This window comes from Euleptes europaea, chromosome 3 (genome assembly GCF_029931775.1).
Source record: "Euleptes europaea isolate rEulEur1 chromosome 3, rEulEur1.hap1, whole genome shotgun sequence".
Taxonomy (NCBI): domain Eukaryota; kingdom Metazoa; phylum Chordata; class Lepidosauria; order Squamata; family Sphaerodactylidae; genus Euleptes; species Euleptes europaea.
This window is the reverse complement of record NC_079314.1, coordinates 76,557,071-76,570,660: the sequence shown is the minus strand read 5'-3', so window position 1 is coordinate 76,570,660 and position 13,590 is coordinate 76,557,071. Positions and strand designations below refer to the sequence as shown.

General features: G+C 40.7%; 1 protein-coding gene across 2 annotated transcripts in view; it reads right to left on the bottom strand.

Moving 5' to 3' along the window:
• Nucleotides 1-9,116: 9,116 nt before the first annotated feature.
• Nucleotides 9,117-13,590, bottom strand: part of SYT1 (synaptotagmin 1) — a 189,769-nt gene continuing 185,295 nt past the window's right edge. For both annotated transcript variants that reach the window (XM_056845856.1, XM_056845855.1), the window contains one exon: nt 9,117-10,085. In XM_056845856.1, coding sequence (XP_056701834.1) covers nt 9,879-10,085 — 207 coding nt within the window. In that variant the 3' untranslated portion in view covers nt 9,117-9,878. The remainder of the gene's footprint in view (nt 10,086-13,590) is intronic.

Genomic DNA, 13,590 nt, shown 5'->3' with positions numbered 1-13,590 from the left:
CTTCAGCAAAATTGCCTTTATATATGCTATGATGTACAAATTTGCATTTAGTTTATTTTTATTGATTAGAACATTTATATGCTGCATTTCTATTTAAGAATACTCAAGGTGGCTTACAATATTAAAATCTATAAATACAGTTAAAATAACAATGGGCATTAAAATCTCGCAAGAAGGCAGCAGCCATTTCTTCCCCTCATTAATTGGTGGCTTTTTTTGTTTTTGTTTTTTTATTCAGCAATTGAAGATTGCTATAGCAATATAACATTATACCAATCACTGTCTCAAGTTGTCTACATTCTCAGCCTTCATTTTTTTTAAAGTATGTCTGCAGCCCCATTTGTTGGGGAAAGGCATGATGTTATGTCAATATAATGATACTGAATTGCTGTTAAATTTTTATCCCTATGAACAAAATAAATGTTTGAAATAAAAATATATATTCTATGAACTCTCAATGTGAATGCCAAAAAAGGCCCTCTCCTTTGCAACTTCTATTAATACAACAAAGGCCCTCCTCAGAAGATTTTTATTGTCGGGGGAAAACACACACCCAGCTTAGAAATTTAGAAATATATACAACATATTCAACTTATAAATGATACTTTTGTTTATGCCCTCCAATTTATATTCAAATCTTGAAAAATTCCAGCTGAAATTGATGGGTTTTAAGGAATACTTAAGTTAACTGGATCATGCCCATATTTTTAAATTAAATACAAGTTATACAAGAGCCAGTGTGATGTAGTGGTTAAGAGCAATGGTTTGGAGCTGTGGACTTTAATCTGGAGATCCAGGTTTGATTCCCCACTCCTCCACATGAGTGGCGAATGCTAGTCTGGTTAACCAGGATGGATCCCCCATTCCTACACACAAAGCCAGTTGGATGACCTTGAGCTAGTCACAGCTCTTAGAGCTCTCTCAGCCTCACCTCCCTCACAGGGTGTCTGTTGTGGGGAGGGGAAGGGAAGGTGATTGTAAGATGGTTTGATTCTTCCTTAAGTGGTAGAGAAAACTGGCATATAAAAACCAACTCTTCTTATTTAGGTATGTAGTTATTCAACTGTAATCAATAGGGCTTAAATAGGTTCCACTGTGTTTGAATCACTGTACTTTATTTATTCATTTATACCCCACTATTCTTTGTAGTAGGAACCCAAAGCAGCTTACATCCTTCTCTTCTCCTCCATTCTTTCACAACATCTGTTATATAGCTTAAGCTGAGAGTGTGTGACAGGAGCAAGGTCCCCCAGCAAGCTTCTGTGGCAGAGTGGGGATTCAAAACAGGGTTTCCCAAATCCTAGTCTGACACTGTGACACCACACATTTTAGCACTGGAGAAGGAGGCAAAGACTTGACTGGCAAGTGAAATGGTTGTAGGACAGAGACAGTTGGCATTGGGAACATGTCAGGGGCAAGAGTATATTTACTGCAACACCCCGCCCCCCAACTTGCAAATTGCTGCATTTAAGGAATCTTGATAATGTCGCATGCCACAGGTGAGGTCTGGTATATCTCTACATATGTGTCTGTCATGTGTTACTGCTTTCAGCACACTCACACTAATATCATTCTCAAAATATGTGTTTAATTTCAACCATTCCTCTCCTGCTCTCTCAGTTGTCTCTCACTTCTTTGTTAACTTGAAAGTATTTTCAGTAGAATCAAGGAAATCTGTAACCTGAAAAATTGATCAAAGCCCACAGGTATTGACTATCACATATTTATTGTTTGCTAAGTAATGTCAAACCATGTGAAATAATGGTTTATAGTCTTAATTTGTCCTTCGTCATGATTTGTTTGTTGCATCAAGTGTCCATCTGAACCACAAAGGAATTTGCAATCACAAGGGGAAAAAGCTGGAGAGACTGACTTCTGGACTTTTCAGATAAAACAGGCAAAATGTTTGCAGCTAATTAAATAAATGTGATTTTAAACTGAGCAGAATAATACTTTCTGATTGGTTACAGAAAGGAATTCAGTTAAAATTAAGGGATTAGTACAAATCCAAGTAAATATAGATAGAATAATCTAGTTATTTGCTTTTGGTTGAGTACAGTGCTATTAATTTTTTTGTCTGATGTTCAAAGATCTATCGTTAAAATAGGTCTTTGCAGGGCTAATAAAGAATATTATTTAAAAATTTGACAGTGAGGGTAAAGAAGACCTGATGAATCAATAGTAATGTTTTATTCCTAATTCTTTGGGACAACTTTAACAAGCATGTTTGGGAACATGACATGCTCTGCATAAGAGTAATGGTTGTTTTTTTTTAATTGCTAAACTCCTAAAATCTTTGTAACATTATAGGTTTTTGTGTGTGCTATGCAATGAGTTCACTTATTCTATGGTTAAAAGAAGGTAAATATTAATCCACTGAGTATTGGTATAAAGTAGATGTCAATACAATACAATACTGAACCCATGCCAGTGGTATATTCTCATATACCAAACACATTTACAGTGACTCTTAGTACTGAGGTGTGTTAAGCATAATATAGTAAGCAATGGCAACATTAACCTGACAGCACAACAGAAGCTGCCTGGCATTGGGTGGGTGAAGGCATCACATTTGCCTCTACCCTTTCTAGTCTGCAGCACCGCCTTCCTATATACTGTATGCCAGCATGTGCGAGCAAAATATATCCCTGTTTGCACCAATCACAATGCTATTGTGGCAGCCTGAAAGAGAACAGAAGAGGAATCAAATGGGAACCACTGCTTACATAGGATCAATTCAAGCCCTCTCTTAACTGATGAGCTAGCAGTGTGATTAGTGTAAACACTACTTCGGAAATGGATCTATCAGCATAATCCCTTTTGGTGGCCAGATCTGTGTGTCACTTGTTATACTTTATGCTGTTTCTTTTGAGGGTTAACCACAATTCCCCAAATTTTCAGACAGTTCATGAAGAAAGACATCCCAAGCATGAACTCCAAAATCAGAATTAGTAGGTCTCCTCTTTCTCCATAACCTTGCCTCCATTCACACAATCCATTATTGTGACACTCATCTTCCACTCCCGGTCTACACCTCTTTCAGGTTCACAGGCTTCTTAGATTCTCAGCTGTAGCCTGCTTTTTAGACCCAGAGGAAACTATCTCAGAATCTCTTAATTCTACTCATCACAGCACAAATTCTGCTGATTGATTGGTAAACATTCCTGCCAGTGTCATATTTACCGAGCCACTCTCCCTCTATGTTGACTTCTTGAATTCTGAGCTGGAAATCCAGACAATAGAATAGTGGACACAGCCAAAGATTACCAACTGTTGCTAATGTTTAACATTTGGAACAATGGTTTACTAATGAACAGGATGTTGTTGGTTCTGATTAGTTAATATTCAAAAGCACATCCCTACTAAATAGGGTTTCAAAGGTATACAAGAAGTGAAAAATGATTCCTAGAGTTGGTGTAGATTGTGGAGGTATAGTGGAGTTATTTAGGCTGACTAGAAGGAAAGGACAAATTTATAAAAGACAGAATTGGACAATTGGAAATGAGAGATCAAATAGAGGGGGTGAATCAGTGCTTGCTTCAAATAATTTATTCCATTTTAAACTGTGGTTTAACATCCCCAGGCAAAAGGATTAGTTTATAGCAGACAGGGTTTTTTTAAATCAGGGAAATATTTCTTTGAAGTCTGGGCATCTTTTCTGCATGATTCAGCTCTCTTTTGCTTGCTTAAGTTCATTGTATTTACTTTGGGGTGGCAGTACAGGAGTCTATCTAAAAAAGTTCTGGTATTGCTGAAGTTGAGATTTGAAATACATCTACTGCAAAGCAAGTTGTGGTTACCAACTTGAAGGAGAGGCCAAAAGTTTTCCTAGAATTATGATGAATTTCTGGTCTATGGTTCAGTCTTCCTGGAAGAAATGGCAGCTTTGGAGGGAGCACTCTATAGCATTACATCTCCACATCTTTCTCTCCAGACTCTGCCCTTCCCATGCACTGGCCTCAAATCTCCAGGAATTTCCCAAGTTGAAGTTGACAAATATAAGTAAGTGCCATGGAAATCTGTGGAACAAATATGGGCAAGTATTGGGCTGCAGAAGAGCAGCTAAATTTGTTTGCTTCATCCATGCTACAAACCTATAGGACTTTTATGCAAGGCTGTTTCCTTCATGGTCACCCCTGACTGCTTCTGGGCTTTGCTTTGATTATGCATGCCTTTTCCGACCATCAGAGGCTGCCTCACTCTCCCTGTGCATTTCTACGCTTTTTGCTCATGTTTTCTGGATACTCCAGCAATGTGCAGGGAGAGCGAGGTGACCTCTGAGTTGAAAATAGGTTTAATTGTTGTAGTTTTTCAAAGGAAACACAGGAACGGTAGGTGAATCAAGTCCTTTCAGAACCCTCACAAATCTAATTTGAAATTCCTCAAGGAAAAGAAAAATGGCTAGTAAGCATGGCTGGAGAAATGATATGACAGCCATCTTCAAGTATTTGAAAGGCTGTCATATAGAGGATGGAGAGTTGTTTTCTGTTGCCCCAGAAGGTCAGACCAGAACCAATGGATTGAAATTAAATCAAGAGAGTTTTCAGCTAAACATTAGGCAGAACTTCCTGACAGAGAGGTTCCTCAGTGAGGTGGTGGGCTCTGCTTCTGTGGAAGTTTTTAAGCAGAGGCTAGACGGCCATCTGATTCTGTGAACTTAGCCAGATCATGAGGGAGAAAAGGAAGGGATGAGTCAGTGCTCAGCTCTCATGGCTCTTTCTTACATGCACAGGGTAATACTGATGGCCACTTTGGGGTCAGAAAAGAATTTAACCCTTGAGGTCCCTTCCAGCTCTATGTTTCTAAATTAAAGCCAAATTAAATGAGATATTCATCATATCTTACTTTAGTAGCCACTGGACCCCTGACCTGGCTTGGGATAACAGCACAGTGGATAGAGGGATTAACCCATGGCATTTTCACTGTACAATGATCTGCTGGAGCTTTTGATTTCCAGAAAAAAATGTACATGTATCTTTTCTCTGCCAAGGCAAATAACAGCTCCAGTAGGGTGAGGTATAATTTTCATCAGAAAAACAGCATATGTAGAAATGGTTTGACCTCCCCTCCTCCAATAACATGAAGATTTGGATCTCCTCGCTGATGCTAATGATAGAAGTGGCCTATTGTGCCTTCATGGGGTCACCTTGAGCCAGTCATTTAGCCGCTCTCTCATGGTCCTTGTGGGAATAAAATGGGAGAGGGTGGAGCGAGGATGAACCATGTACAGTGCATGATCTCTTTGGAGGAAGGGTAGGAGAACAATAATCTTAGGTCAATCTTTTTATTTGCATGTTAAGTTGTCAGTATTACAAAAAAGTAAATATTTGTCTTGGTTAGATACAATAAGGAAGAGAACTGTAATTTGGAACAGTTGTTATAATTTGTTTCTATAATAAAAATGATTTTTTTAAGGATCAATAAAGTATGTATTGATTTTAGTGGTTGATAATTTCAGAGATGAAAATCTACTGGGAATGAGATCTTAAACTTAAACAGTTTGATGTGTGTTTTGAAATGCCATGATATTCTCTAGTGCCGTGGTGGTGGAAAGTGCCGTCCGGTCCCAGCTGGCTTGTGGCAACCCCCGTAGGGTTTTCAAGGCAAGAGATATTTGGAGGTGGTTTGCCATCGCCTGCCTCCGCATGGGCTGAGAGAGTTCTGAGTGAACTATAACTGGCCCAAGATAACCCACCAGGCTTCATGTGGAGGAGTGGGGAATTGAACCTGGTTCTCCAGGTTAGAGCCCACCACTCTTAACCACTACATCATGCTGGCTCTCTGATGCTGTAGTCATGTATAAAAACAACTTCTCTGTAAAACTGGAGAGGGAAATGAACTTCTGTATCTCAGTCACATACTTCAGTTTATTTTGTGTGAATTAATCAGTACTGGCATTCAACAGGGCAGTTTGTTAAGTTTATAAAATGGGAATGTGACTAATATTTAGCGTATAGGTATATGCCAACTGTTGTTAGCCAAGATTTACCATTCTCACTACTAAGATTCACAGCAGATCTTATGATTTGAATGACAACTCTTCCATTCCTTTTTGTTTCTGTGTTAAAACAATGCCTTCTGTTGTTTGGACTGCTAAATGTCACAGTTTAAAATACTTAAAACTTTCTACATACCTTTCCCTAAAATCAAGAATGAATCAGCTCCCTCTTCATCAAAGCATCCTTCTATCACAAAAACGGGTAATGCTGAAGCTCCTGGGATTACTTTCTGTTAATGGGGGAAACACGATTCTCTGCCAACTCAGCCTTTGTGACTGGGCATAACTGATTACCCTATGAAAGGATAGAAAGGATTTTTTCCCCCAGGACAAATGTTCCTGTGTTTTTATTCTTTTGCATTCCCCTACAGAGTATGGCTTCATTTTCTTGAAGGAGGTATTTAGAACTATTGCTCTTCTTGCAAGATGCCTGCTTATTATGGCACACTGCAGCCTGGCTTGTACATGTAGTCTAAGAGGAATGGTTTGCCTTTTCTTCCTTTTCATTTTTCATGATTTAATTCCATTGCATGTGGAACACAAGCATGACATACAACCCCACTACACACAGAGACTATACCCCGAATATGCAGCCCTGTGTCTGTACACCACAGACACCCTGTGTCTGTACACCACAGGGCATGAGGGTGTTCGAGGGCTGCTGAATTTGGGGGATGTCATCTAGCATTGCGTTTTCTTTCACTTCCACTGATGCATTGACTGAAGTCAGATTTGACAGGGTGGAGCTCAGTGTCTGATAAATTTCAAAATGTAGAAAGAAAAATCTGAAACACTTGAGGCATCAACAGGAAATAAAACATTTTTATTGAATATCTGTGTAGTATGTATGTTTTATTTTAACAACACCTGGAAAAAACTACTGTGGGATTCACTACACAAAAGTGAAACAGAATATAAACCACCTCATCAAAACTGAATTTAAAATACAGCTAAACTTGTCAGCTCGCGGGCCACGAGCAATATGGCAGGATAGAACACCCCAAACGTTTCTACAAGTTACAGAGAAAAACCCACACATAGAAACACTCAAGCAGGCAGTTAAATATACACAAAGGCAACTAGGATCTTTCTACAGCATCAGATTCTAATACTTTACACAGCTTTGTCAGAAAGGTACATGTGGCTTTTTGGACGATGAAAATGTCATCTTGGTCAAATAGCAGGTCTGCTCTCTGCTGAGAACTATAGTACATTACCAACCAATTCTGTGGTGACATTCAGTCTGGCAGTGTAAGAGGATGCATTAAGAATACCTTAACACAATGAATCAGTTCTGGCAGTTTAAGCCTGTAAATTTCAACATTTTTTTTTAAATCCCTGCTATGATGAACAACGTAAAGGAAGTTATAAGTGGAGTAAAAGCTTTTCTCTTCTTATTTGCAGCACAATTCTATGCCAGTTTACTCCATTTCATTTCAATGGGTCCAGACTGGAGAAACTTGGCACGGGATTAACAATTGCATTGTTAACTTGTCTCTTTGGTGGGATTTGGTCCTTTAGAATTTAAGATTATAAAAGTGTTCCTGTTGGATTTTTCCTATGTACATCTCAGCTTATCTGACTTGACTGTGCCTTTTCTGTTTCATATAGAAAATCTAGAGACTCTCAGAGTGATAGATGCTGCCACTGTTTTCTGGGAAGCTAAGTAGAATGGGGATTATGCAGTAACAAACTCCGTTTGTTGCTTTTTGTGAGTTAAATTCTCCACTTCTTAAGGGTAAGATTCAGTCACACAACCCTGAGGAAGGGGGATTTTTATCATTCCAAAGTTGTTGGTGACCTCTTTTTTTCTTTTAATGTTCTAGGGAAAATCCCACACTTTCCACCCAAGGGTGCTTTTTAAAGACACTTTCTCTCTCTCTCTCTCTCTCTTTTTAGTGCTGAGTGATTTCGAAAATGAGAGGGGAGAGGGAGAGAGAGAGAGAGAGATAAACAAGTACTTTAAAATATTTAATGTGTTCACAGCCTGGCAAATAAATGAATGAATGAATGAATGAATGCATGAATGAATGAGTGGGAGTCGTCTCTAAAGAAGAGACCAGAATCAAAAAGTAATGCCCACAATACGACACAATGAAATGTTGTCATTGGCTAGGACAGACTGTAGTGCTGCCACCTACCATTTAAAATGGCAAGGGAGGGGAGAGGGAATATGCGGAATATTGCACAGTGTCGACAAAATGCTGTGTGGTCAGTCCAGTTTGTGTGATGCCCTTGTCCCATGCATAGCTCTTCAGTTCTGAATTGGTCCATAGTCATGAGAACTGCTTGTGCTATGCACTCCTTCGGCAGTGCAGTAGAAGGGAATGGCAGTTTTTTTGTGGTTTTTTTTTAACAATATCACTACGGAATAAATTGATTGCTATCCACTGAGAGAACTACAGTTTCTAAGCACACACGGCAGTCACAGTGATACACAGAGCAGTCTTTTAAGACGCTTATTGAATGACTAATAGCTTCATAATAGTGCCATTTACTACATAGTAACATTGAAAACATTTAAAAACTCCTCCTGAAACGAGCATCTAGTGTACATAAGAGGTTGCTTCAGTTTGCTAGAACTTGTTCTTTGTTTTGTTTCACTTTTTTTAAAGGACAAATTAAAACTTATTAAGTATAAATAGTATATAAAAGGTCACTAGCTGTTATCTTTTGGCTTGCTTTGAAGTGCATTCAGAAATATGGCTAAATTTTTGTAATCTTTTGATGGGAGTTTACAATACTGTCTTGTCACCATGAAACTACTTTTGTATAATAAACACACACGGCTGTGATTTTTATTTTAAAAAATATTCTGCATTCCTTCTCATCTGGCTTAGTATAATAAAATATTTCGTTACAAAGTCTAATGTGCAAACTCATTAGAATTAGAGAATGTGAAATCACAAATGGGATTCACAGTATGCAAATTTTGTATAAAGGTGATAACGGAGAGCTACTGGGTTTTAGGTATGTGATTGCCATGGTTAGGTATAGGGGTTTGCTACTACTGCATCCCCTATTACCACCGTGATTAACAGCCTCCTCCCCCCAAAATTTATATGTTTTATGTGAAATCAGTCACGCTCCTTTTCCTTGCAAGGAACTGAACCCCTCGATTGCTAAGTGTAAAGCCATGCTTTCGGTTTGTTTGTATATAAATATATATATACAAGGGAAAAAAATTGGTGTACTGGCTTTTGGCTACGCTTCCTTGAGGTCAGCCATGGAGCTGCTCAGATCATGCTAAGTTGCCCACAAGAACAGTCTATCAATGGGATTTGCCCCTTCGTGGAGCACCGTGTGAGCATATCTTGATATTTTAATGGTTCACTTGAACGCTCAGATTTAAGTTGTCCTTTAAGATGTCAGTGTAACACTACTAGTGCCTTACAAGTTGGAATTTTTGCTGGAATGCAGACGATACGATAATTACCCTATAATATATTATCAGCTCTCCTATATCTCAGTCAATTTACATAATTTAAAATAGAACATCTTATTAAAAACATCTAGATATACACAGATTAGGAAACGCTTACAACATACAAATGAACAGACTAGAAATAAATTTTTTTTTTTAGCATACTGGTATGTACAACTGTGTGATACAATAAATAATTTCTGTCATGCTCTATCTACACATATTGCTTAAAAGAAGAGTAGATCTGGGGGCAGTGGTGAGATGGAGGGCCTTATAGGGCTTTCTACATTTAAAATTGTGCAAATAAAAACAAGATTTGAAGTACCACTGATCTGTGTTGGGGATGCATGGCTGGAAAGAAAAGGACCCATATTACTGAGGTATTTACAGATACTGGCTAAAGAGCACTATATGGGCAAATGCAGAAAAGGCGTCTTCTCTCATTTCCTTTTCCTTCTACTTCTTGGATGCAAGCATGGCGTCTACCTCTTCCTCTTGCTGTAAGGTGTGCCACTGTGCAATGGGTCGCCTTGGATTGGCCAACATGTCTGACCAGTGTCGCAGCTCCGCACCAGTGCTGTTGTAGCCCACAAACACTTTGCCAATGGCATCGTTCTTGCCAATCTTGTCATAGTCCAAAACAGTCACAACAACTTGCACTTTCTAAAACAGGATGAGAAAAAAAGAAAAGAAAATCAAAAGACGAAACAGGTGAACTTTACCACCAGACCCAGAGGATGCCACAATGACCGTTGCAGCTGTAGCAAGTCAAGTGGCAAATGTGTGTTTCTAAAAACTGGACCCCATACTAATGCCAATGCAGGGGACTGCTTCCTTCATGCAGTGCCTCACCTTTTGCTAAAGGCTATACATAGTGTATGTTCAGTTGTTGCCATCTAGTGGCCTAGTTTGCTCATTGTTGGGGAAACGTTCCTGTTTCTGAATTGTTCTGGCTGATGCCTTATGATGTACATCAGCAATAAATATAGTTGTACACGCTCTGCTTGGCCCATTTGGACATTGTATATTACGCTACACACCTGGATGCAGAATGCCTCACTGTACTTCTCGCTCCAAACCGCCTGATCTGATTGTGAGAGCATAGCCTTTTGGTAAGGTGAGCCAGCATAGTGTAGTGGTTAAGGTTGGCAGATACTAATCTGGAAACCGGGTTCAGTTCCCCACTACTCCACAAGAAGCCTGCTGGGTGACATTGGGTCAGTCGCAGCTCTCTCAGCCCACATGGAGGCAGGCAATGTAGCAGCTCTAAAGACTAAATCATGAGTAGCTGAAAGTTTTTCGGCCCATTCCTGAGCCTAAAGGACAAAAGTCCTTAGAAGGCCAGCAAGGGGCTGCGTTGGTGTTCGGGCCCCCTGTGCCGGTGCCCAGACCACTTATGCCACCCAGGGTGGCACGGACGCTGGTGGGGCGGGGCAGACGCCATCCTCCTGGTGCTGTCATGGCAGCGCCGCCCAGGGACGCAGGCACAGCCTCGTGTCAGCATTCTGACAGTGCACTTTTGTGTGCTGTCCTCCTGGGGGCGTTCCCAGGGCGTTCCCATGCCGGACTAGGGGAGGAGCCACCTTTAGGCAACCTCCTAAGCCCTTTCAGCCCAGGAATACAACTCCCCCTAATATGCAATCCCATTTGTCTGCGACAACTGTCTCCTTCTCCCCTCCCTCCTGTTGCCTGGGAATCCTGCAAAGGGAGGGGAAAACCTTTGGAGACCTTTAACTGCCAACCCCGGATATTCCCAAATACATCTGATCAGGTCTTTGTCTTTGCCTGTGATTTTCTGCTGTGTATTCAGATCCATATATACCCCCAAAATACTGATAAGGATTTTGGGGGGTATATATTCAGTTGGGCTATTTCCTAGTGCACTTCCCTATTTTAAATGACATCTCAAATGAGCTGCTTAAAATACAAGGCCAGGAAACTGAAATTGACAGCGACAGAAACTGAAATTCAGTGTAATGATGTTACTCTAATGGGGATGCTAATAAGGCAGGAGATGAGATTACATTCTTGATAAATGACTTGATTATGTTACCAGGTGTAACATAAGGGACTTGTAATAAGCATTGTAAGGGACTTTCCTGAATGAAGTGGAACTTAGGGTTATTGTCCTGCAAACACCACGCCTGGTGTGAGGGAATCCCTGAGAATCAGAACCTTGATTAGAGTTGTGACAGCTTCTCCTTGGGAAACTGGTTACTTAATCAGGACATGCACCTTGATTGCTCATAGGCAATGGAAAACAAGTAAATCAGTGTATTATAATGATCACTGACTCACATTAGTAGACACTTTTGCTTGCTGGTTAAGTATCCAAAACCATGACTATTTTTAATAACATGGGGAATGTGAAAGGAACAGAGACATGTTCATCTTAAAATATGAGAGTTTTAAAGACACAACACATAATTCAACGCAGCCAGAAATATTTGTCCTATGCATAACAAAATGAATATCTATATACAACAAAATCATAAATACTAGGAGCCTGGCAGCCCATTCTTGAGGGGGAGGGCTGTGCTGGTGACTGGAGGCAGCACAGCTATGCAGCCTCCAAAGGAGGTTTAACCCCCCCCCCCGCCCGAGGCTGAAACCTTACTCATACCTGGAAAACCTGTGCAACTACTCCATTGGGTTGCACGGGAATACGTCACCTCAAAAGGTGGAGTATCTCCAGATAAAAGAAAGGGGGCATTCTTTGCCCAATCAAGGCAATTCTTTCACAGGCTACTTTTGCTTTAAATTTGAAGTCCAACAAATCCCCCACCCCCATTTGCAGGTTTCTCAGGAACCAGGAGGGAAGGGGGAAGGAGGCAGTTGTCACAGACGAATGGAATCGCCTCATTGGCAAGATGATCCCTCTAGACAGACAGCCCTTTTCCATAGTATAAGGTGTTGGTTTCTGCAGGCCACTCCAGGATGACTATCCCTAGTACATGGTCCCTGGTCACACCCCGCTCAGCAGGACCGTGGCACCCTCAGTGTATAGGGCTGCCAGGGAATATCGGAAGTTGTCCCATGATCATAGGAGAACTGTGAACTTCATATCAGACATTTTGACCTGCCCCTCTGGCACAGCATGTGTACCTATTGCTGATGGAGCACTGGTGGCAACCCAACATTGTTCTGGAAGGGGATGGAGAAACCAGTGTTAGCCAGGGTTAGATGGTAGGCTGCCAGGCCAGCTTCTGCAAGGCTTTGCTTCATGCCAAGGTTCTTGACAAGGCACGCTTGGCAGTCAACATTTCTGCTGCCACTGAGAGACAGTTAGTGGACTGGGTAGGCAGGGGCATCTCCATGGGCTTCATGGCAACTGATGGCAGCACCAATATTAGGGCAGCGGCATAGGCTGTGGGCCTGAGGCACATTTACTGCATTGCCCACCTTCTCCGCCTTGTGGTGAAGAATTCTTTGGGTTTGGGTTCTGCAGAAACCTTCCCACCTCTCACCCTTAGTGGCCCTGTCCTCTCCTCTTTTCTCCTCTCTCCCTCTACTTTCATCTCAGGGCAACACAATATATGCATAACATGGTTCAGTTTTTGGTTTAACCCATTGGTGATGACAACTTGCTTAAACTGACAGTAAATTAACTTTCTTAGGTTTCCCCTTGCAACTCTCGACAGGCGCTAACAAACAGAAAGTCAGTAAAGATTTAAGGCGAAGATTATTTAGTTTACACTTCAGTAGTACCTGGGGCAGAGAGTGTCAAGTTTGTTCTACTGCTGCAATGGGAATCCCCCCGCCAGAAGTTCTTTCCATATATTTTAACCTTTTAACTTCCCCAAATCAAAGGCGAGTCTCACCACTTTTCCCACATAGGTCTTTTAAAAAATTCCTTTTAACGACCGCTTGTGTGATTGTGGAGACTGTATAATTGAAACTCTAGATCATCCGTTCCTCTTTTGCAAAAATTGGAAGGCAGAGAGAACTCGCTGGATTATACCTATTTTAGCCAAATATGATCTCCCTTTAGAACCCTGGATTATGCAGTTTTTTTTATCTGACTTGCAAAAATTGGAAGGCAGAGAGAACTCGCTGGATTATACCTATTTTAGCCAAATATAATCTCCCTTTAGAACCCTGGATTATGCAGTTTCTTTTATCTGACCTCAATGCTGATACTGAGAAAATTTACCAGACTGCACAATAC